At 38.9% G+C, this 25,830-nt stretch overlaps 1 protein-coding gene across 1 annotated transcript in view; it reads right to left on the bottom strand.

Moving 5' to 3' along the window:
• The window catches only part of CFDP1 (craniofacial development protein 1), a 134,197-nt gene extending 108,367 nt beyond the window's left edge, over positions 1-25,830 (bottom strand). The window contains exons 1-4 of the mRNA XM_068528065.1: positions 25,626-25,830; positions 15,779-15,896; positions 13,822-14,041; positions 13,376-13,503 (exon numbers count right to left, since the gene is read on the bottom strand). Of these exons, the coding sequence (XP_068384166.1) occupies positions 13,376-13,503; positions 13,822-14,041; positions 15,779-15,896; positions 25,626-25,689 (530 nt within the window). The 5' untranslated portion in view covers positions 25,690-25,830. The remainder of the gene's footprint in view (positions 1-13,375; positions 13,504-13,821; positions 14,042-15,778; positions 15,897-25,625) is intronic.

Below are 25,830 nucleotides of genomic sequence, written 5' to 3'. Positions count from 1 at the left end.
CACCACACATGGGAGTAAATAAACTTTCAAGATGGCCCCAGACCCAACCACTAACTACAACTGCATGAGAGGTTCTGCACAAGAACCATCTAGCTGAGTCCAGCCACCCCAGAACTACAAGAAATTACAATAAAACAACTGTTTTAAGCTGCTAAATTTTGGGGTGATTACTTACACTGCTATAGAGACAACCAAAATAAACCTACATCCAAACCTGAGGCTTAATGCAGAGTCCCAGAGTACTGGCCTAGAAAGTTGCTTTAAATCTCCTTGCCCTGGGTAGAATCTGGGGCAGACCTGAGATGGCTTATGAAGAACAAGTGGAAACTTCCACTTGGAAATGGTGGTTTGAACTCTACTCCCTTCCAAAACCCTGCCAAACAGTGGTAAACAAATTTACAAAGGCAAAACTACACAAGGATAAGAACAGGTATAATAGGAGAAAGATGTCAATCAAATTTTTTGAAGGTAGAAAGCAAACACACAAGTAATAGTTGACTTAAGTCTTTGTTTGCTCTAATCTCTCAAGTTGGTAGCCATGTGAAATGGCCAACAAGCAAGCAGCATCCTAGAAAGGCTCAGTAAATTGAGATACCAGGAAACTTTGAAGGTCGGGGAGAGGAGTGGGGCTAAAACTAGTTGAAAGTTTGTATCAGGAGCGTCTAGGTCCCAGACCCCCTTCTCTACCTTATACCACAGGCTACTGACCCCTACCCAACCCAGAACCCATTACTCGTTGGAGAAATGAAAATCACATAAGTTCCAGACTCAGATGGCAGGGCTGAAGTCTCATTCTCAAAACAGACAAATTAAATGAAGATGTATCTATTCACTCTTCCTTTGCCACAGCAACCTCAAAGGCTATGTGTTTCCTACGTGTTTCGGACGGCTGAGTTGTAAGATGTAGTGCTACCCAACCTGTGTTGGACTTTGTACCAGTAAGAAATAAATATGTGTTATGCTACGGACTTTCTGGGTTTATTTGTTACCCCAGCATAGCCTAGCAGAGCCTTACTATTACATCAATTTAACCAATAGGAATTTCAGAATAAGAAAATATGGGAAGTTATGAACAAGAAGAAAAATTTCCTAGAAGTTTCCACAAAATGACTGTTCCACAGAATATTTGACCCAGCAATTTATTTTATTTATTTATTTTTAAAAACATTTTGGCCATACCACGCAGCTTGCGGGATCTCAGTTCCCCGACCAGGGATCGAATGCAGGCCACAGCAGTGACAGTGCTGAATCCTAACCACTAGGCCACCGGGGAACTGCCATGACCCAGCAATTTAAAAAGATCTACATAAAGGCACATCATTATGAAACTTTAGAATGCTGGTGATGAGAGAAGATAAAGATCAAGTGGCCCAAATCATAGGGAAAGTAAAAGAAGACTATGCAAAGTATGTTTTGTTTACTTGTTTTACCACAGTACTAACAAAACTTTTCTACCAGCAACCTAAGACAATTCAGTGGACATTTTCTGAAAAGCAACCTAGATGCAGGCACTGTGTTTAACATGAGACATATAAAAAGATATGACATGGTCTCTGCCCTGACTGGCTCACAGTCCATCAGGACAGCCAACCATGAAAACAAATCATAACAAAACATGATATATAGTAAGTGGCATAAAGGAAGCATGGAAAAAAGTATAAGTTGTGGGAATATCTCTATTAATTTCTCACTGTCAAAGTCTTATTCATGGACTTCCCTGGTGGCACAGTGGTTAAGAATCCCCCTGCCAATGCAGGGGACACGGGTTTAAGCCCTGGTCCAGGAAGATCCCACATGCCGCAGAGCAACTAAGCCCAAGCGCCACAACTACTGAGCCTGCGCTCTAGAGCCCACGAGCCACAACTACTGAGCCTGCATGCTGCAACTACTGAAGCCCGCGAGCCTAGAGCCCGTGCTCCGCAACAAGAGAAGCCATCGCAGTGAGAAGCCTGCGCACCACAACGAAGAGTAGCCCCTGCTCGCCGCGACCAGAGGAACCCCACACGCAGCAACGAAGACCCAATGCAGCCAAAAATAAAATAAAAAAATTTATTTTTTTAAAAAAAGTCTTCTTCATATTCACTAGGAAACAAGTTCTTTAAACTGGAATATTTCTCTCAGGGACTTTGATAAATGACACAAAGTAATAATAAGCAGATTACTGTATACTGAGAATATGCCTAGAAGAACTCCACTTTTAACAAGCAATAAGAACAGATTCGCAGGAATTCCCTGGCGGTCCAGTGGTTAGGACTCGGTGCTTTCACTGCCGGGGCCTGGGTTCAATCCCTGTTCAGGCAACTAAGATCCTGCAAGTCAGGCGTTGACCTAGATGCAGACGGGGGGAGGGGGGGCAGGATTCGCTATCAAAATATCTTCAAGTAGGAGAACAGTTAAATTATAGACCACTCCTAATGTACAAGAGGGAACCCTGACAGGAAAAGGCCCATCATTAGCAACAGTTAATTCAAGTGCTAGCAGAAGGAATTCCATCTTAACTTCATTTTCACGTAATCACAACTCCCTGAGAAGTCTTTATTTAGGCAGAAACTTTCCATGACTGGCCTCTTCCAAAAGGTGAATCATTTAGGAAATTCTGAGCTAACTGGCTCAGCTGGTTATATGATAGGGAAGGATAAAAAATACTGTATTTCCTCATTCACCAAGGTTAATAAGCTACACATTTTTCAAGTGGGAGAAAACCGAAACAAAAAGGTAAAAATCCTAAATTTAACAATTAAAACATAATTAGAAAAAACCCAAAAGACTAACTTTGTGCTAACACTACCTTACGCTTACACTTACAAATTCCTCCCAGTCATTAGTAGCTCTTTCTCACATTTCTTAACTTGATACAAAGACAAAAAGGAAAAGCAGAATAATGACATCAAGAGATTAAAAGACATGCTCAAATCCATTTACCAACTTTGCATCTGGTTGTCAAAATTCAGGCCCTCCAAGTTCCTACATGAGGGTTCCTTATAATACCTAAATTTAAGTATAAATAATTAAAGTTTTTAAAAAAATCCTGCCAACATGACAATTATTAACAGAATTTTTGGGTTTTTTTAGGAGGAAGGTGTTACACAGAACTTTCACTTGTCACGTTATATATCTCTGCACGTATGTGTTTAAAGTAATAAGCATATATTACTTTTGAGTATAAAATATATGTGCGTGAGTGTGTGTATTTATGGAAAAAAAAGTGTTTCCTTATTCATACTGCTGTTTTTTTGATAGATATGGTGCTGCCCTCTTCTGACAAATGATAGAAACAGCAGGTTCTCTGAATACTCATCCAGTACTTAAAATCATCATCCATTTGCTTTAAAAAATGAAAGAAAAAAAAAATTTTTTAAAGAAAAAAAGAAATAGAAAATTTGTGTCAGTCAACTATATTTATAAATATTAATAAATCCACAAAATTTAATTTGATCAGGAAATTCAATGATTTCTCATAATGACAGTTAATTCACCAGCTTTTCTTATTACTCTCTATGTAAAGTCAATGGTAAAGTTATAATAAATCTTTCTTAGATATCCTATATGACACATGGGAACTAATGCGAGCCAAGAAAAATTTCCAAAAATTTAAAACCTATATTCCCAATGGTATATTAAACACTTTCTGTATTATTTCTGTAGGACTTTGGGTTCACTATCAGTGTTCTACTAACCTCTGTTGGATAGCTCAATAGTTCCCAGTATGATTTCTGGCAGCAAAACACATTCTTTTTTTTTTTTTTTTTTAAAGAGAGTTCCCTTTTTATTTTTTAAAATTAATTAATTAATTAATTAATTAATTAATGGCTGCATTGGGTCTTCGTTGCTGTGCGCGGGCTTCTCACTGTGGTGGCTTCTCTTGCTGCGGAGCATGGGCTCTAGGCACATGGGCTTCAATAGCTGTGGCTCGAAGGCTCTAGAGCTCAGGCTCAGTAGTTGTGGCGCATGGGCTTAGTTGCTCCGCGGCATGTGGGATCTTCCTGGACCAGGGCTCGAACCCGTGTCCCCTGCATTGGCAGGCAGATTCTTAACCACTGCGCCACCAGGGAAGCCCAGCAAAATACATTCTTAATTCACATCATCAAGATTTATTTAATGGATCCCTAAAATGATTATATGGGAAAAGGGTGTCTTTGCAATGGAGAATTCTGACACATATTGCCTAAGTAGTCTAACTTATTGCCACCAATAATCGGTGTTAATGATGAGATGTACTGAGGAGGACAAAACATCATCAATGTAGTATTTTTGTCTAAAGTGATTAATATGAAGTTAACCATGAGGAAACAAGGCAACAAACCAAACTGAGAGACACTCTACAACACAGAGGGGCTCTTAAGACTAAATGCAGAGTCAGCTCTACCCACCACCAGTCCCTCCCATCAGGAAACTTACACAAGCCTCTTAGATAGCTTCATCCACCAGAGGGCAGACAGCAGAAGCAAGAAGAACTACAATCCTGCAGCCTGTGGAACAAAAACCACATTCACAGAAAGACAGACAAGATGAAAAGGCAGAGGGCTATGTACCAGATGAAGGAACAAGATAAAATCCCAGAAAAACAACTAAATGAAGTGGAGATAGGCAACCTTCCAGGAAAAGAATTCAGAATAATGATAGTGAAGATGATCCAGGACCTCGGAAAAAGCATGGAGGCAAAGATCAAGAAGATGCAAGAAATGTTTAACAAAGACCTAGAAGAATTAAAGAACAAACAAACAGAGACGAACAATACAATAACTGAAATGAAAACTACACTAGAAAGAATCAATAGCAGAATAACTGAGGCAGAAGAACGGATAAGTGACCTGGAAGACAGAATGGTGGAATTCACTGCTGCGGAACAGACTAAAGAAAAAAGAATGAAAAGAAATGAAGACAGCCTAAGAGACCTCTGGGACAACATTAAACACAACAACATTCGCATTATAGGAGTCCCAGAAGGAGAAGAGAGAGAGAAAGGACCTGAGAAAATATTTGAAGAGATTATAGCCGAAAACTTCCCTAACATGGGAAAGGAAATAGCCACCCAAGTCCAGGAAGCGCATCAAGTCCCATACAGGATAAATCCAAGGAGAAAAATGCCGAGACACATAGTAATCAAACTGGCAAAAATTAAAGACAAAGAAAAATTATTGAAAGCAGCAAGGGAAAAACGACAAATAACATACAAGGGAACTCCCATAAGGTTAACAGATGATTTCTCAGCAGAAACTCTACAAGCCAGAAGGGAGTGGCATGATATACTTAAAGTGATGAAAGGGAAGAACCTACAACCAAGATTACTCTACCCGGCAAGGATCTCATTCAGATTCGATGGAGAAATCAAAAGCTTTACCAGACAAGCAAAAGCTAAGAGAATTCACCACCACCAAACCAGCTCTACAACAAATGCTAAAGGAACTTCTCTAAGTGGGAAACACAAGAGAAGAAAAGGACCTACAAAAAAAAACAAACCCAAAACAATTAAGAAAATGGTCATAGGAACATACATATCGATAATTACCTTAAACGTGAAAGGATCAAATGCTCCCACCAAAAGACACAGGCTTGCTGAATGGATACAAAAACAAGACCCATCTATATGTTGTCTACAAGAGACCCACTTCAGACCTAGGGACACATACAGACTGAAAGGGACAGGATGGAAAAAGATATTCCATGCAAATGGAAATCAAAAGAAAGCTGGAGTAGCAACACTCATATCAGATAAAATAGACTTTAAAATAAAGAATGTTACAAGAGACAAGGAAGGACACTACATAATGATCAAGGGATCAATCCAAGAAGAAGATATAACAATTATAAATATATATGCACCCAACATAGGAGCACCTCAATACATAAGGCAACTGCTAACAGCTATAAAAGAGGAAATCAACAGTAACACAATAATAGTGGGGGACTTTAACACATCACTTACACCAATGGACAGATCATCTAAAATGAAAATAAATAAGGAAACAGAAGCTTTAAATGACACAATAGACCAGATAGATTTAATTGATATTTATAGGACATTCCATCCAAAAGCAGCAGATTACACTTTCTTCTCAAGTGCGTACGGAACATTCTCCAGGATAGATCACATCTTGGGTCACAAATCAAGCCTCAGTAAATTTAAGAAAATTGAAATCATATCAAGCATCTTTTCTGACCACAACGCTATGAGATTAGAAATGAATTACAGGGAAAAAAACGTAAAAAACACAAACACATGGAGGCTAAACAATACGTTACTAAATAACCAAGAGATCACTGAAGAAATCAAAGAGGAAATCAAAAAATACCTAGAGACAAATGACAATGAAAACACAACGATCCAAACCCTATGGGATGCAGCATAAGCAGCTCTAAGAGGGAAGTTTATAGCTATACAAGCCTACCTCAAGAAATAAGAAAAATCTCAAATAAACAATCTAACCTTACACCTAAAGGAACTAGAGAAAGAAGAACAAACAAAACCCAAAGTTAGCAGAAGGAAAGAAATCATAAAGATCAGAGCAGAAATAAATGAAACAGAAACAAAGAAAACAATAGCAAAGATCAATAAAACTAAAAGCTGGTTCTTTGAGAAGATAAACAAAATTGATAAACCCTTAGCCAGACTCATCAAGAAAAAGAGGGAGAGGACTCAAATCAATAAAATTAGAAATGAAAAAGGAGAAATTACAACAGACACCGCAGAAATACAAAGCATCCTAAGAGACTACTATAAGCAACGGTATGCCAATAAAATGGACAACCTGGAAGAAACGGACAAATTCTTAGAAAGGTATAACCGTCCAAGACTGAACCAGGAAGAAATAGAAAATATGAAGACCAATCACAAGTCATGAAATTGAAACTGTGATTAAAAATCTTCCAACAGGGCTTCCCTGGTGGCGCAGTGGTTGAGAATCTGCCTGCCAATGCAGGGGACACGGGTTCGAGCCCTGGTCTGGGAAGATCCCACATGCCGCGGAGCAACTGGGCCCATGAGCCACAACTACTGAGCCTGAGCGTCTGGAGCCTGTGCTCCGCAACAAGAGAGGCCGCGATAGTGAGAGGCCCGCGCACCGCGATGAAGAGTGGCCCCCACTCGCCGCAACTGGAGAAAGCCCTCACATAGAAACGAAGACCCAACACAGCCAAAAATAAATAAATAAATAATAAATTAAAAAATTAAAAAAAAAAAAAAATCTTCCAACAAACAAAAGTCCAGGACCAGATGGCTTCACAGGTGAATTCTATCAAACATTTAGAGAAGAGTTAACACCCATCCTTCTCAAACTCTTCCAAAAAATTGCAGAGGAAGGAACACTCCCAAACTCATTCTATGAGGCCAAAATCACCCTGATACCAAAACCAGACAAAGATACTACAAAAAAAGAAAATTACAGACCAATATCACTGATGAATATAGATGCAAAAATCCTCAACAAAATACTAGCAAACAGAATCCAACAACACATTAAAAGGATTATACATCATGATCAAGTGGGATTTATCCCAGGGATGCAAGGATTCTTCAATATATGCAAATCAATCAATGTGATACACCATATTATCAAATTGATGAATAAAAACCATATGATCATCTCAATAGATGCAGAAAAAGCTTTTGACAAAATTCAACACCCATTTATGATAAAAACTCTCCAGAAAGTGGGCATAGAGGGAACCTACCTCAACATAATAAAGTCCATTAAAAAAAAAAAAAAAGACTAAATGCAGGGACTTCCCTGGTGGCACAGTAGTTAAGAATCTGCCTGCCAATGCAGGGGACACGGGTTTGATCCCTGGTCTGGGAAGATCCCACATGCCGCGGAGCAACTAAGCCCGTGTGCCATAACTACTGAGCCTGCGCTCTAGAGCCCTCAAGCCACAACTACTGAAACCCACACATCTAGAGCCCGTGTTCTGCAACAAGAGAAGCCACTGCAATGAGAAGCCTGCACACCACAACGAAGAGTAGCCCCTGCTTGCTACAACTAGAGAAAGCCCGGGCGCAGCAATGAAGACCAAACGCAGCCAAAAATAAATAAAATAAAATAAATAAATTTATTAAAATAATAAATAAATAAATAAAAGACTAAACGCAGAGTGTAATCTTGGATTGGAGGTTGGACTGGACAAGAAATATAGCTATTAAGAACATTTTGGGGCTTCCCTGGTGGCACAGTGGTTAAGAATCCGCCTGCCAACGCAGGGGACATGGGTTCGAGTCCTGGCCCAGGAAGATCCCACATGCCGCGGAGCAACTAAGCCCGAGCGTCACAACTATTGAGCCTGCGCTCTAGAGCTCGCGTGCCACAACTACTGAGGCCTGCACACCTAGAGCCCGTGCTCTGCAACAGGAGAGGCCACTGCAGTGAGAAGCCCGCGCACCTCAACAAAGAGTAGCCCCCGCTCGCCACAACGAAAGAAAGCCCATGCACAGCAACAAAGACCCAATGCAGCCAAAAATAAAAATAAAAATAAATAAATTTATTTTTTAAAAAAAGAACATTTTAGAATAACTAGGGAAAGATTTGCGTAGAACTGTATATAGAGCTACCAAAATTGTGGCCTGCAAAACTACCTGTTATTGGTCTAAGACAAGATAGGTACAAAAATTTTGAGTGAGTATTTAGAAACTTGCTTAGCAATTTGACAATGTCACAATATTCAAGACATGAATGATGGACTCATTGCATTAAACAGAACATAGACCAATTCAGGTACTGTCAAACTTGCAAGGTGGTCACATGAGATATTAGTCTTGTGCAGTAAGACCACATTACAGTGTGTATGAAAGTTTAGGGTTATTTTATCAATTAAAACCCAAAAATGTGATAAAATATAAGCATTTCTTTTTATAAATTTTTACAATCATTTTAATTTTTGACCAAGTGTGACTTTTAAAATTTATAGTTTAATAACTAAATTAAGAAAGTAAATTTGGTATTATTTTTTAATCCTCATTTACTGATGGCAAAACAACCTACACTGTACGCTTCTGCAAAAAAGCCCACGTTTCCTGAATGCAGCAGTAGTAGTAAACCACATGATGATGACGGAAGTGACTCTGAAGAAATGAAGGACAACCAAGGTCAAACCGCTTTTACTCTATGAGCCCTCATACACTGGGCTTGGGTTTTGATCATGCAGCGCTAAAACCACAGTGAGTTCTTTGCAGAGATGTTTTGGCTAATAAAGCAACAAATCCACCAAAACTTCTGCAGCATTTACATATAAAACATGAAGAAATAAGTTCAAAATCAAAAGAATTTTTTTGAAAGAAAGAGTACTGAACTAAAAAGTCAATAAAAAGATACAAAATTCCCTACGTTAGCATTGTGGCCTTCTGAGAAAGGAGTACTTTTGGTTGCTAACTAAGAAAAACATATACCATTCCCAGGACATTAGTAAAAGACTATATCAAAGGTGTCTGCTTGGAAATCTTGACAAAGAAGGTAGTCCAAGTACAACTTTCCAATGATACCATGGCTTAAAAGTATTCAGGATCTGGCTTATGATAGAGAAACTATTAACAAAGTTAGCAAAGTGTTTCTTCAATGCAATTTGAAGAACGACAGATTATTGCTAATATGAAAATTATTTTAGTATATGTGATTTAATCACGAGGGTGATATAAAGGATTCTTTTTTATCAGTTTTTTGCTGACAAACATTAACTGACACTGATCTGTATAATAAAAGTAGGATCACATGTCAACAGATGAGATATGAAGTTTAAGTGTTTAAGTGAAGTTTAAGAATATGTTCCAATGGCACAGCTGCAAGACAGGGAAACAGTTTAGATTAAGGAGTTTGTGCTAGAACATAAATTAATACACTGCTTCCTTCATTGAGAAAACTCTTACCACATAAAAAACCCCCCACTCTTCTTAGTACAGTAGTAAAAACTGTGAATTATGTAAAGCTAATGCATTAAATTTAAATGACTCTATTTTTGATAAACTGAAAGTTGATCATAAATATGCATATGTTATAATGCATGCTGAAGTACAATGGTTATGAAGAAGAAAGTGCCTTGAGAATGATGAACTACAGAATAAACTTAGTACTTCTAAAAGAAAAACAATAACCATATGGTCCCCAATTTTAAAGATCTCAATTAGACAGTAAAACATGCTTATTTGCCTGCTTTGTTTGGTATTTTTTTGGTGTTTTTTTTTGGCCGTGCTGAGCAGCTTGCAGGATCTTAGTTCCCCAACCACGAATTGAACCCAGGCCTTCAGCAGTGAAACTGTGGAGTCCTAACCACTGGACTGCCAGGGAATTCCCAGTTTGGTGTTTTTAATAATCTTAGTACTTTCACACAAGGAAGTACTTCAACATATTTTTCAGAAACAAATAAACTCTAAGAGTAAAAATGAAAGTTAAAAGCCTGAAGAACAGTTCCTATAGGTTAACATGTTTCACAGAATGTTTTGAATTATATTTTCCATTAAAAAAATCCACACATAGGAAATTCATGCATCCAGAATTCCTTTTTCCCACTGAAATATAACTTAAATTTAATTATAACTTGACAGGATAAATTACTGGAACTGACTACTTATGAAGCACTGAAGATGAACTCTGAAAATACAGTTACTACTAATCATTTCATGAGGTACCTAGGTCAAATCATTATGCTGTACACCTTAAACTTATACAGTGCTGTATGTCAATTATTTCTCAATAAAACTGGAGGGAAAAAAAAGAAAATATAGTTATTACTGGCTTTGTTTGGAAAAAGTAAAAATGAAAATCCTGAACTTAATGACACTGCTTTAAAATCCACACTTCCATCCTCATTACTTTCACATTACTGCAGACCATTGTCTAAATTATCTGTAGTGAAGGCCCATGATTTAAAAATTTCAACCTGTTGCAGACCAATACTTTTGTAAAACACAATAAAAAGAAATTATTAGAAAAATAAATTAAAAAGAGGTACAGGACTTCCCTGGTGGCGCAGTGGTTAAGAATCCGCCTGCCAATGCAGGGAACACAGGTTCGAGCCCTGGTCCAGGAAGATCCCACATGCCGTGGAGCAACTAAGCCCGTGTGCCACAACTACTGAGCCTGCAGTCTAGAGCCTGCGAGCCACAACTACTGAAGCCCACGTGCTGCAACTACTGAAGCCCATGTGCCTAGAGCCCGTGCTCCGCAACAAAGAGAAGCCACCGCAATGAGAAGCCTGCGCACCACAACAAAGAGTAGCCCCCCGCTCGCCGCAACTAGAGAAAGCCCACACGCAGCAACGAAGACCCAACGCAGCCAAAAATAAATAAAAATAAATAAATTTATTAAAAAAAAAAAAAAAAAAGAGAAAGGAGTCCGCATGCCACAACAAAGAGCCCACATGCCGCAACGAAGATCCCACGAGCCGCCAACTAAGACCCAGCACAGCCTAAATAAATAAATAAATATTTTTTAAAAAGTTTGCGCTTGTATTTTGTATCTCTTCTTAATTTACTTTTCTAATAATTCCTACTTATTGTGTTTTACAAAAGTATTGGTCTGCAACAGGTTGAAAATTTAAAATCAGGGTCCTTCACTACAGAGAATTTAGATAACAATCTGCATTAATGTGTAATCTACCGAATGTGAGAGTTATATTGCGTCACAAAGGAGAAGATCCTTGTTCTTAGGAAACAGTGATTAAGTATTTAAGAGTGAAGTGTCATGATGTCTACAATTCTCAAATGGTTCAGCCAAAACAAAAAGAGAGAAATAATGGAAACAGATGGTGGAGAGAGGGGCAAAACATTTACAAGTGGTGAATCAGTATGATATAGGTATATGGGTGTTCGCTGTAATACTATTCTTGCAACATTTTTATAAGTGTAAAATTTTTGAGAAAAAAAAATTGGGGGAGAAAAAAAGTAATACTAAAAGAGTGGAGATATGTATATCTATAACCGATTCACTGTGCTGTAGAGCAGAAAGTAACGCAACACTGTAAATCAACTCTACTCCAATAAAAAAAAAAAAGTAAAAAATAAAAAGAGCCACCACCACCATCAACAACAACAAATAATAATAATAAAAAGTTCTGCTTCACATCATTTATAAAACTAATAATGCCGGGACTTCCCTGGTGGTCCAGCAGTTAAGACTCCGTGCTCCCAATGCAGGGGTCCCAGGTTCGATCCCTGGACAGGGAACTAGATCCCGCATGCCGCAACTATAAAGTTCCCACACGCTGCAACCAAAGATCCCGCACGCTGCAATGAAGACCCCGCATGCCGCAACTAAGAGCTGGCGCAGCCAAATAAATAAATAAATAAATGTTAAAAACAAACAAACAAACAAAAACTAATAATGCCAAACTTTTTCTAAGATATATTTTCACTAGATGAAATAATTGATGGAAACTAGAAATTATTTTTAAGAGTATCAACGTTAGGGCTTCCCTGGTGGCGCAGTGGTTGAGAATCTGCCTGCCAATGCAGGGCACACGGGTTCGAGCCCTGGTCTGGGAGGATCCCACATGCCGCGGAGCGGCTGAGCCCGTGAGCCACAGCTACTGAGCCTGCGCATCTGGAGCCTGTGCTCCGCAACGGGAGGGGCCGCGACAGTGAGAGGCCCGCGCGCCATGATGAAGAGTGGCCCCCGCTCTCCGCAACTGGAGAAAGCCCTCGCACAGAAACGAAGACCCAACACAGCCAAAAATAAATAAATAAATAAATTTAAGAGTATCAACTTTAGGGGAAATTATATTTACAGAGAGTAAACAAGTCTAATTAATTACTGTCAAGGAAAATAAATGTGACCATCTATAAAATTATTGATTGGCAGGCACTTCATCTGTTCTTGTCCAGCTCTAAATTACAGATCTGCTGTTTTCATATTAAAATTTTAAATAAATGGGAAGAAGAAATTCTGGGCATGTGGCTCTCATCTAGAACGGCCAAGAGTATTAAGCCTATAATGTTTTTCTAAACTAGTAACAAACCTATGAATCAATTAAAAAAATAATATTAAGATGAGGAAATAATATCAGAATCAAATTTCTCTCCTAGTACTTTCAATTCTCACCTGATTTCAAAGGTTTCACTGGGGCTTATACGTCAAAGTTAAGGGAAGTAATAAAGGGAGAAATTAGCCAAAGTCACAAAGCACGGCATGAGTAAGTGAAACCAAATACTTAACTCTTACGTTTTCTTGTTTCTGTTCAGCCAACCACTTCATAATGCCCCCAACTACATTACCATATGTAAAAGGACCTTTCTCATATTCCCTGATAATCAATGGAACCACTGCTTTCCTTGAGTTCAAATATAAATCTTCCAAAATATTAAGGTGGGTTGGAATGAGGACAGATGTCTAACACCATTTAGAAAGATGCTCCTTTTTAAAAGTACTAGTTTTGAAGTTTGTGAATGTCATCTTACCTGACTTCTTCACCAGCAAAATCAAACACCTTGGTGATTTTAACTTTTTCTGTTTCTTTAGGTTTCTCTAGCTCTTCTGCTTTGACCAACAATTTACTTGAACTTGTCTCTTCAGCCTCCTCTCCTCTCTATGAAAAAAGAAGTGTAATCAGTTTCATTTAAGGATGAAAACTAAAAGATCCATCCAAACATGTTGTTTCCAGCTATTCTTAAATATTTCATCTCTAAACAGTTAAATGCTTATTGAAAATTTATTTAATTAGAAAGGCTTGTGTTTCCTACCATAGGGAATGCTTTGCTTTTCACTTAGTAGAGTTACTATTAACAGGCATCTAGTCTGATTTCTGTTGTAAGCCTCAAATCTCAGTTTGTAAACTTAAAAAATCTATCTGGGGAACCTCCGGCATTTCTGGGGAAGCATTCATCCCATTCATCTGTTAACTTACTTTAACTTGTGTACGCGGAGGCACTTTTGATTTTGGCCCTACGTCATTGAGGAAGCTGGCCCACAGTTCATCTTCCTTCTTTTTCCTTGCATCCTCTGACTCAATGCCTTTTCCTGGCTCTGCAGCTGCTTCTTCCTCCTCACTACTACTTCCTCCAGATTCCTCGTTGGCATCCTCCTCGTCCTCTTCTTCTAATGAGAGGCCACCTTGTTTTCTCTTCCTAATCACCAACAGTCACAAGGAAAAGGAAAGACAAGACAAACAGGCAAAATAATTTCAGTTATCCCTTCCTGAATTCCAAACATAATGTTGCAAATATCAGAAAACTTTTAAATCTGGGGACTACTGGTTAACACGCCTGATAGGGGAAGTGGGAGAGGTAAGCTGAGATTTTGTGGAAGAAAAAAAGAACTGAGCTCTTACAGTTAGCATTTTCCCAAAGCATTTAGAATCAAAATACAGTGTTCTACATCTAAGTTAGGACCAGCTGTTTTCACCAAGAAAATACCCCAAATCGCCTCACAGAATCAATCTGTTCAGAAAGAGGGTTCTAATAACATACATATGCCCGGTATTTTTGACTTTTTAAAAGTCACTCCATTTGGGGAACAGAGATTGAAGAGAGCCTCAGATTTATTTGCACTGTTTCTTCCCAGAGTTCTGAGGGGGTGGGGAGTGGGGAATCCATGTTTCTTCCCACCTTCTGAAGATATGAAAGCTGGAATATACAAAAGCCAAGGATAAAAGAATTGGGTCCAAGACTTAAAAGAGTAAACTGCTTCTTAAGACTACTCTGACTTCAAGTGAATCATCTAATACTCAAAATTCTCTTTCTACACTCTGCTTTTTGCTTCAATGTCCAGGAAGACAGAAACATCAATCAAAGAGAATAAAAGACTTGCATTGAAAGACTCCCTTTTTGAGTTAAATAACTTGTCAGAATTTTCATAATTTTTGGTGGGAGTGCAATTCAGTACCAGGCTTATAGAAGATAATTTGTCTATACCTATAAATTTTATTTTATTCCTTACTACGTATAACCTTGGGTCAAACAATTCTACTTCTACAGATCTAATTTACAAATATACATGTGTACAAAGACACATACGAATATTCACTGCAGTCTTATTTGCTGTAGTAAAGATGAGGACAATCTAAAGGTCTCTCAACAAAGGAATGCTTAAATAAAGTAAGGTCTGTCCAGTAATGTAACACTATGCAGTCACAGAAAAGAAAAAGGTATAGCTAAATATACGGCCATAGTATCATCTCCAAGATGTGAAATAAGGAAAGTGAGAAATGATATGCAGAGTATGCTACTATTCGTTTTTTTTTTTTTTTAAGAGTAGGGAATATAGGGAATTCCTGGCGGTCCAGTTGTTAGGACTTCCCATGCTTCCACTGCAGGGGGCGTGGGTTCGATCCCTGGTCAGGGAAGTAAGATCCCGCAAGCCGCATGGCCAAAAAAAAAAAAGTAGGAAATACATACATACATGATTGTACATACACAGAATTATCTCTGGTAACATAATTCTTCTGAAACAAAGCAACAAGGGCTAGAGATAGGGTACATATTTTTTGTAGCAATTGCATTTTTCTTTTCTTTTGGTCGAACCACGCAGCTTGTGGGATCTTAGTTCCCCGACCAGGGACTGAACGCAGGCCCTGGCATTGGAAAGGCAGAGTTCTAACCCCTGGACTGCCAGGGGATTCCCGAGTTTTCAATTTTAAACCAGGTGCACATATTACCTATTAACTTTTTAAAATTAAAGCTCAAAAAATTTTAAAGCTTGCCAGAGAATAAGAATTTAATCTTAAAATGTCACCAAATATTTCCCTCAATGAGAAAAAGGTTAGAAACCCTGGCAGTAAGAAATCTATCATCAGACCAATCCCAGCAATCTGGAAGGTTATGACAACAGCCCCTGACTTCTAAGGGCCTTGAGGGCAGCATCACCTGGCCGGAACGCTCTGAGCCTTTCTTTTTCTCCCTTTGGTTTTCTGTGTCTGCTCTTCACCATCCACTTCATCTTCCTTCACTAATTCATTTACATCATCTTCACTATACTCTCCACCTGAAATCACATAACAGGGTGGTCAGACAGACAGGAATAAAGATTTTTCACATCAAGATGAGACATTTTCATTAAGGAAAAAAATCTAGTACTTTCCTCTGTTCTTCACCGGACTAAAATATCATTTCCTGAGGGACGTCCTCCCTATTCCTGAAGACTAGGCTAAGTTCTCCTATTCTAGGCCTCCAGGGCAGTCCATATTTCCCTCCTTAACGCACCCCACTTATATTTAATGTCTGCAATTTCTGCTATGCTCCACACACCATGAGGACATGGATCCGCATGTCTTTAGAAGTATATGCTGAATGAATGAACAGAAATTGTAAACTGACCACTGTACTTTTCAAAAAAGAAATTCATGTTTCCACCTCATCTTGGATATCTTTCAAAAGTAAGCAAAGGATACCTTGTCTTATCAATAAAAGACGTTTAGAAAGAGGCTTAAAGACTTCAAGTTAGACATAGCAGAAAAAAACAAACACATCTGCTTCCCATCTTCAGACACTGACATTCTGGGGTCCCCAACAAAAGTGTTGCTTGAATGCCCAGTCTGACCACATTCTATGGGTACCAGTCAATAAATCCTGTACACACAGAGATTCAACCAGTTGTGTTTTTCTTTTTTACTTCACATAGCTTTTATTTGAAGTATAACACACCAAAAAGCACACAAACTAATGTACAGGTCAACGAAATTATGCAAAGTGAACACACTTGTATAAATACGACCCAGCTGAAAAAGCAGAACATGACCAGCATTGCAGAAGGCCCCGTTTCAATCAATAGCCACCACCCACATCCCACAGGTAACCACTATCCTGAATTCTAACATCATAAATTAGTTTCATCTGTTTTTGAGCCTTAAACAGAAGCCTACAATATGTACTCTTGCGTCCAGCTTCTTTCACTCAACATTCTATTTTTAAGTCACCCAGTTCCTTCCATGTAGCTGTAGCTTATTCATTCTCATCCCTAATATTATTTCATCATATGACTATACCACAATTTATTTATCCATTCCTCTGTTGATGGACATTTGGTTTGGGGCCATTACAAACAGGGCTATTTTGAATATTCCTGCACATCAAATTAGTTTTTAAATATTTCACTCACAATGAACTAGGACCACCAAACACTGAGGAAAGCGTCCAATATCAAAGGCAAGACTGAAAACAAACAGAAAGGAATTAAGAGGAAACAAAATTAGAAAAAAAAAAAACTTTATAATTTATATCCTCAAAGAGACATCCACAAAACAAGAATAAGATGACTCAAGAATTTTCAGAAAATGAAAAATATCATTATAAAACTCCTGAAAACTACAAATATGATAGCAGAGATTAGGAAAAGAAAAAGAACAAAGATGATGAGAATGAGCCAGCTCTACTAAAATCTGGAGAATAAGCATTTGAGGCTGTCGGAATAGTAAATATAAGGGTTCCAAAATGGAAGCAAACTTGGCATCTTAGACACCAAGTGGTAAGTGAAAGTGTTTCATGAAGGTACTGAACACACAAATGTAATTTTGCTTCCTCCTGAAACCTGAGTAAAATCACTACAACAAAAGGACTTTTAAAAGACAAACCCACAGTGGTGGGTACCCAGCTGTACTGTAGTTGTTTATACAAATAGAGTATAAAAAGGCAAAATTACAAGGAAAAACAGAAAACTAATGAAAATCGTTATCTGTAAGGGTCAGGGCATAAGACAGTGGGGTAAGCAGGGGTAGCAGAGCAAGAGTTCTCTGTGTTTATTGCTCCGCAGAATTCTGAAAATCCCTTAAATTGAGCAAAGTTTAAATAAACATATAAACATAACCAAACTGATAACACAAGCCACAAAGAAAGGATTTACTCCAAGGACTTTATTTATTTATTTATTTTTAATAAATTTATTTATTTAATTTATTTATTTTTGGCTGTGTTGGGTCTTCATTGCTGTGTGCGGGCTTTCTCTAGTTGCAGTGCTCGGGCTTCTCATCACGGTGGCTTCTCTTGTTGCAGAGCATGGGCTCTAGCCACGCGGGCTTCAGTAGTTGCAGCATGCAGGCTCAGTAGTTGTGGCTCACAGGCTCTAGAGCACAGGCTCAGTAGTTGTGGCACATGGGCTTAGTTGCTCTATGGCATGTGGGATCTTCCCAGGCCAGGGATCGAACCTGTGTCCCCTGCATTGGCAGGCGGATTCTCAACCACTGCACCACCAGGGAAGCCCCTCCAAGAACTTTAGAAACAGTATTTTGACTGTTCATCCTTAGCAAGATGCATTCTAAAGACCAAGAAAGTTCTATTCCTAGTAGTAACATCGGTGTTGGTATTTTGAAACTCTTCCTTTTATTATAGGTAAAAGAAAGTTCAGTAGTTCTACTAATCACGTTAGGAATCCAGAACTTCAGAGTAAGAAATGACACACAATTATAAAACCAAAGAAATTAAGAAATTAAATGAAAACAGATGTTAAAACTGAACTTAAAATTCAGCACTCAACTCTTTTTAAGATGAATATTTTCTAGCTTTGTTCACTGAAATGGCATAGAATCAATGTCACTCTAGTAGCAATGAGCATTTCTTTAAAGTTCAGATTGTATTCTTTGATATGACTCAACACAAAAATGGCTCCCTGAAAAGGCCAGCTAATTTCAAGTCTGAGGGAAGGAAAGCACAAGGTGAAATGGGGACATTTTGCTGTGCCAGAAAGCAAGGAAGTTATTTAAGAATAATGGGTCACGTTAAAAGGATATAAGATCCAGCCTGAAAGAACTTTTAGTGTCCAAAAGTGATGACCTGACCATTAAAATGAATAACTGTTAGACTGAAACACACTGAATCTATAAAAAACTGTGACAACTTTATGATATTTTGATGACTAATAAGAACCTGCAGTATAAAAAAACAAACAAACAAAACAACTAATACTAAACTTTCATTGGGTTATTTGTATGGAAATACGTTAATATAAATGTTTCAGACATTACATGAAATTTCTAAAAATCTTATATGTTCTGGTATAATGTTATGTCATAATCCTAGTTATTACTTTAAAATGTATATCTCAGAAATAACTAATTTTCTTGTCAACTGCATTATTACGAACTTTCATCAAATATTTAACCGTGGTCATTTTTAAGTCTTTTGTCATTTACAGACAGTTCTGGGTGTACTCTGATGCTTTTGCAAATATGTTCCTATAAAAGGGTTTCATCTTCAAGAAATTCATGGAAAAGACTCTGACAAGTACAGGTTTCTGGTAACTGTACTACTGAACTGAATGAATAAGCATTTTCAGAACTCTAATGAAAAACCGATGAACTCATAAAAGTGCTAACAAAAGATCAAGATGAAAAAAAAAATTAATTACATGGGACTGAGTGAACTGATGAGGATGAGTATAATTTTTGTGACTTTCTGTTTGAATTTAAAAAAAAAAAATCCCACAAGGACTCAGAGGCAAAGAATATACAAATCAATTTTCACTGCAAAGTAAAGGAGCTGTTACAGTGGAGGATTACTGGACTGAATGTCAATATTATGACATAGTATGAGTGTGTTTCATGTTTGGTAATTGCAATCATTGTTGCTTTTGTTGTGGTCATCCATGTACAATGCTTGGTGTCAGTCTATCTCTTGTAAAAATAAAATACAGTGTGTGTGTGTGTGTGTGTGTGTGTGGAAAAAAAAAAAAAGACAGAAAAAATTATTTGTACCAGGGCTTCCCTGGTGGTGCAGTGGTTAAGAATCTGCCTGCAAATGCAGGGGACACGGGTTCGAGCCCTGGTCCGGGAAGATCCCACATGCTGTGGAGCAACTAAGCCCGTGCGCCACAACTACTGAGCCTGCGCTCTAGAGCCCGCGAGCCACAACTACTGAGCCCACATGCCACAACTACTGAAGCCCGTGCACCTAGAGCCCGTGCTCCTCAACAAGAGAAGCCACCGCACTGAGAAGCCTGCGTACCTCAGTGAAGAGCAGCCCCCGCTGGACGCAACTAGAGAAAGCCCACGTGCAGCAACGAAGACCCAACACAGCCAAATATAAATAAATTAAATAAATTAATTTAAAAAAATTATTTGTACCATTTTAGGTTACTATTAAGATTACTCCCTACTTTGAAAATTGGAAATTAAGGGAAATGAATTAAACATTTATCCTGCCCCACTGACAAGGAAAAGTTACACTTTCAGAAGAACATCAAACAATAAATGTAGAAGAACCACAAAATTAGAAAACCATCACTCTCACACTGTAATGATCGTAGTAATCTAGGCAAGGATTATCAAGTAATGTTAAAAACAATTTAAGTTTTAACGATTAAGTATATTACCACACAGAATACTTTCCAGTTCTAAGAGAAAAAATAATTACACAATAGAAGGATCAAACTCTCATCATTCTGATCCAGAAGTCAAAACCATGGGAATTAACCAGGTATTTTGTGTTTTCTGATGTTATGCATTATGAAACACTCAAGTCGTCTATAATTTATTTTAGGTAAAATTATTTCATTTGAATCCACCAAGCATTTAGATCTAACTTCCAATTTAACGAAAATTCAAGGGACAAAGGAACAACCTAATACCATGAGGGAGCAACCAAACAAAATCAGAAGGTGAGACATTCTGCAGGACATACAGCCTGATCTCCTAAGCCAATCTAAGTCACAGAAACAGGAGTGTGCTATATTAAAACATATTTCAGGGATGGAACAACTGGATGATACATGTAGTCCTGAACTCAACGGTGATTTAAACAGAAAAGCTAAAGCCATTTTTGAGTCAAAAGGGAAAACTTGAATATGGTTTGTATATTAGACGAGCTGAAAGTTTACTGAAATGGACAGGGACAGAATGTTCACTGAAAAGAGCAGGTTACAAAGTAACATGAAAAAACTACGATTTCAGGTTGGGGAAAAATACAAATAACTACACCTGGGTATAGAAAAAAGATCAGAGTGGGTTTCAATAAGGGATCAATACTGATAATCTCTGGGTGGTAGGAATGTAATGATTCTGATTTTTTATGTTTAATTGCCTGCATTTTCTAATTTTCTACGAAGTTCATGCACTGCTTTTGTAATAATATAAAGTTATTTTTCTTCATAAAAATGGGTGAATGTTGCAGACAGTTCAGACAAAGAGATGCATATGGCTCTGGATCTTAAACATGAAAAAAGATGCTCAATATCACTGATAAGAGAAAAGCAAATTTTAAATTACACAAACAACCACAAAAATCATGCAGTTACTATAAGAGTAAGAAACAGAATAACAACCCTATAGACAAAGAAAGCACAAAATGAACAAATCTTTTTTTAATTGAAGCTCCAAAGACTCAGAGCCTCCATCACCTTTTCAGTCCCCCATGCTTAATTTAAATATGAGTCAAACAACTAAGAATCACCAAAAAAATCTGAGAAAGTGTCTAACATAATAATGCCCAACACAAATGTACAGGGTGAATAAAAATCACCTTAGCGGAAAGAGATTGTTTCCTCATTCTATCAGGCTGGCATTATTCGATACCAAAACCAGGCAAGGAAATTACAAGAAAACTACAGACCAACATCCCTCATAAACAGATGCAAAACTCCTCAACAAAATTCAGTAATGTAGAAGAAGAATAATACATCATGACCAAGTAAGTTTTATCCCAGAAATAAAAGGCTGTTCAAAAATTTTAAATCAATCACTGTAATTCATCACATTAACAGATAAGAGAAGAAAAACCACACAATCAATAGATGGAGAAAAAACATTTGACAAAATTCACCTCTCAGCAGATTAAGAATAGAGGCAATTTCTTTAACCCAATAAAACACATTACGGGCAGTATATGCAGACTGCCAGGATTCAAATCCCAGCCCAGCTACTATCCAGCTGAGTGACTTTGGGTTCCTCAGTTTCTTCATGTGTGGAGAGCACAATAGCACATACTTGATAATGTTATGTGACTGAGTTAGCAATGAGTTAGATAATGTAAAGTGCTTAAAACACACACAAAAGGCATCTATGAAAAACCTACAGCTAACATTATACCAAATGGTGAAACACTGATGCTTTCTCCTTAAGGCTGGGAACAAGGAAAGGATATCCACTCTCACCTCTCCTATTCAATATTACATTGGAAGTCTTTACCAAGTACAATAAGGCAAGCAAAAGAAATAAAAGGTATGCCTATTGGAAAAGAGGAAATAAAACTGTTTCTATACACAGACAATATGATCTAATTTGGGGGGGAGGGGAGGGTAAAGGTGGCCTTGGAACTGTTAATTTTAGCGGCGGTTACATAACTCTAAGCATTTGTCAAAAATTCATAGAACAGTATAATGAAGAATGAATTTTACCGAGCATAAGTTAAAAGTAAAAAAATTTAAAGCATTATTATTATTATTATTTGATAGGTAAGAAGTGGATTTATTTAGAGAGATACACATTCCATAGGAAGAATGCGGACCATCTCTAAAGGCAAGAGTGGTCCCAGGGCATGGGGTCATCTTGGAAAGTGAGAGCAGTCATGGGAGAAACACACTCCACAGAGTGTGGGCCATCTGAGAAGGCAAGAGGCCTTAAAGCATTATTAATATCCACAGAGCAATAAGACACTGCACACATGAAACAAGAACATGATGCTATTTAAAATTGAAAAACAAAGTTATTCAAAATTAAAAATATCGAAGGGCCAAATCCAACACTGATACAAGAAAACAAAGCACATGCTGCCCAGTGGCTTCTGGAAGTTCCTGGTCCACTATGTCAAAGAGCTTGAAGTGCAGCTGATGGGCAACAAATCTTACGGTGCTGAGACTACTCCCAATATCTCCTCCAAGAACCCCAAAGTCACTGTGGAAAGAGCAGCCCACCTGGCCATCTGAGTCACCAATCCCAATGCCAGGCTGCACAGCAAAGAAAATGAACAGACAGCTCGTGTACACATTGCATTTGTGTTAATAAAAGCCATAAAACTCGGGAAAAAATATGTAAAGAGAAAAAAAACTCAACAGAAGGGTTGGATGGTAAAATACTGAAATATTCCCATAAAGTGAAAAAGAAGTCAAAGGGTTAGAAAATAGGATAAAAATAGAGGAAGGGACTTCCCTGGTGGTCCAGTGGCTAAGACTCCCCGCTCCCAATGCAGGGGGCCCGGGTTCGATCCCTAGTCAGGGAACTAGATCACACATGCCACACTAAAGACTCCGCATGCTGCAACTGAAAGATTCCGCGTGCCACAACTAAAAGATCCCGCACCCAAAGACGAAGATCTCACGTGCTGTAGCTAAGACCCGGCGCAGCTAAATAAATACATACATACATAAATAAATAAATTTTTTTTTTAAAGTTTAGCAAAAAAAAAAAAAAAAAAGTACAGGAAAATAAAACCAGTCCATAAGGTCTAACGTAAGATTCAACACATAAATAATGATGATTCCAAAAAAATAAAATGGAGAAAACTGTCCCCCCCAAATTTAAAAAGTTCCAGAAGTGTCTTCCCTGGTGGCGCAGTGGTTAAGAATCCGCCTGCCAATGCAGGGGACACGGGTGCGATCCCTGGCCCGGGAAGATCCCACATGCCGCGGAACAACTAAGCCGGGGTGCCACAACTACTGAGCCTGCGCTCTAGAGCATGCAAGCCACAACTACTGAGCCCATACGCCGCAACTACTGAAGCCTGCGTGCTCTAGGGCCTGTGCTCCGCAACAAAGAGTAGCACCCGCGCGGCAACAAAGACCCAACGCAGCCAAAAAAAAAAAAAAAAAGTTCCAGAAGGCCCAGCAGAATGGGTGAAAATAGACTCATACCAAGGTACAGTATATCACTGTGAAATATCAGAAAATATCAGAAACAAAGAGACGATTCTATCAACTTCCAGAGACAAATTTTATATAAATGAGGAAAAATTAGTGACAAAAGAGACTTTTTAATAAAAACACTGGAAACTTAGAAAATAATGGAGGAATACCTTTAAAATTCAGATAGAAAATTATTATTATAGAATGCAGCATTATTATTATAGAACACATAATTCTATACTAAGTTAGTAATCATGCCTGAGGGTCAATATTTCACTATTTTTAGATAGTCGAGCTCTCAAAAAAAAAATGTTTCTAAAAAAATGCATCTTTCCTCAAGAAGTTATTTGAGGATTTATTCTCATTTTGGTGGAACACACCAAGAAAGAAGACATCATGGGACCCAAGGAACAGGGAATCCAAGAGAAAATGGAGGTAAAAGGAACATGCAGAGTGGTGGTGATGATGGAAAATCTTAGGTTCCAAAGTGGTAAAACCAAGACAAATTGGAGCAGGTCAGACGGCAAAGATGGACTTCAAAAAGTGAAAGATTATCTAATGGATCTAAATATCTTGGGAGATGATTTAGACAATTTTGAAAGTTCCGGATCAAATCAGTAGTAAGTACACAGACTAAGCAACAACAACAAAATGGCAATTATTAACTCCAGAGAAAACTAGTGCAGGAAAAGCAATAACTGTATATACCACATGGTCAGGCCTGAACAAGATGTCCACAAAGTAATTACAAAAAAAGGAAACACAATACCAATCTAACCCAAATTAGACATAGGAACATTGGCAGGCTGGGGAGTTGGGGAGGGTCTGAAGGTGAAACGGTGAGACTAAAGAGGGTGTTAAAATAACACCTAACATGGATGGGTTAAGTCAACGGACAATGGAAGTACCAATTTTTAAAAGTAGAAAGCAGTTTCTTCCGGGGAGGATTGACAGGTATGAGGGGTGAGGGAAACGGTTCAGTTTCAAAAATAAGCCTTTCAAAAATATTTGACTATTTTGAAACAGGCGCATGCGTAACTCTGATTAAAATGAAAACTAGTTTTCAAATGATCACACTGGCCGATACCGAAAGACCAATGTTGGTGGATAAGAATGGAACCCGGGAAACCAACTGGGAAGCTATGGCGAGTCTTAGTGTTAATGGTGGTTCAGTAAGAGCGAAATTGGTGAGGAACTGATCAGAAATTAACCTTCTACGCAGACACAAACAGAACTTAATGATTGGTTAGACCAAAACAGTGAGAATAACGACAACTCCCAAGGTTTTGTTTTGTTTTTAACCTGAGCTATTGTACGGGCAGATACCTCTAAATAAGATGGGGAAGCCTGCGGAAGGTACAGGAGGGCGGAAGGGGTAGGTTTGGGTGACATCTATTTTGGCCCGGTTCGGTTTTAGAAGCCTATACAAAAACAAGAAAATCAAAGGTCTGATCAGAGAGCAATGGGTATAGACGTTGCAAAGAGGCAAAGAGCATCATTATGTGAACTTTTTAACAACCAGATCCCTTTTGAGGACAGAAAGTGAAGAGACCTATCTGGAACGTGATGCTAGCTGGCAATTCTCTGGGAACGGAAGGCCTGGCGATAAGACTGCCTTTCAGAAGATTTCAGGGCTGGTGAGGGTACGCGATGACCGACCACCGCCAGCTTCACCAGAGGCAGAGCGGAGTTCACGTGCCGGTTCCCGCGCTCCGAGAGGGGGGCGGCGGCCGAAGCCAGGCCGTGAGGAGCAGCTGCGCGAGACGTCCCCGTGCACACTTCCTGGGCCACGGGGGCCGCACGGTGCGAGGAGGCGGGCGAGGGCGCGGGGCGGGGACGCTTGAGACCCGCGCCACGCGGCCACTGGGCCCACGCTCGCCGGGCAAAGCGCGCCTCACGTGAGGCGCGGGGCGGGACAAGCCGCCTCTCGCCCCAGGTGGAATCGCTCACCGGATGGCACGTAGTCTTCGTCCTCCTCTGAGGTGGAGAAGTCTTCGGAGTCGAATTCCTCCATGTCGCTGCCGCGCGGGGCGAACAGAGCCCGCAGCAGCTACCCGCAACAGCAAAGCTCTAGGGAGAGACCATAGATAGAGCTGCTGCAGGGGCGGCGGTAGCTGGGGCGGCCCCCGCAGCGTGTGCACAGGCGCAAAGAGTG

Source organism: Eschrichtius robustus, chromosome 19, assembly GCF_028021215.1.
Source record: "Eschrichtius robustus isolate mEscRob2 chromosome 19, mEscRob2.pri, whole genome shotgun sequence".
NCBI classification, from domain to species: Eukaryota; Metazoa; Chordata; class Mammalia; order Artiodactyla; family Eschrichtiidae; genus Eschrichtius; species Eschrichtius robustus.
The sequence above is the reverse complement of the archived record's forward strand: the minus strand, read 5'-3'. Positions and strand labels throughout refer to the sequence as shown.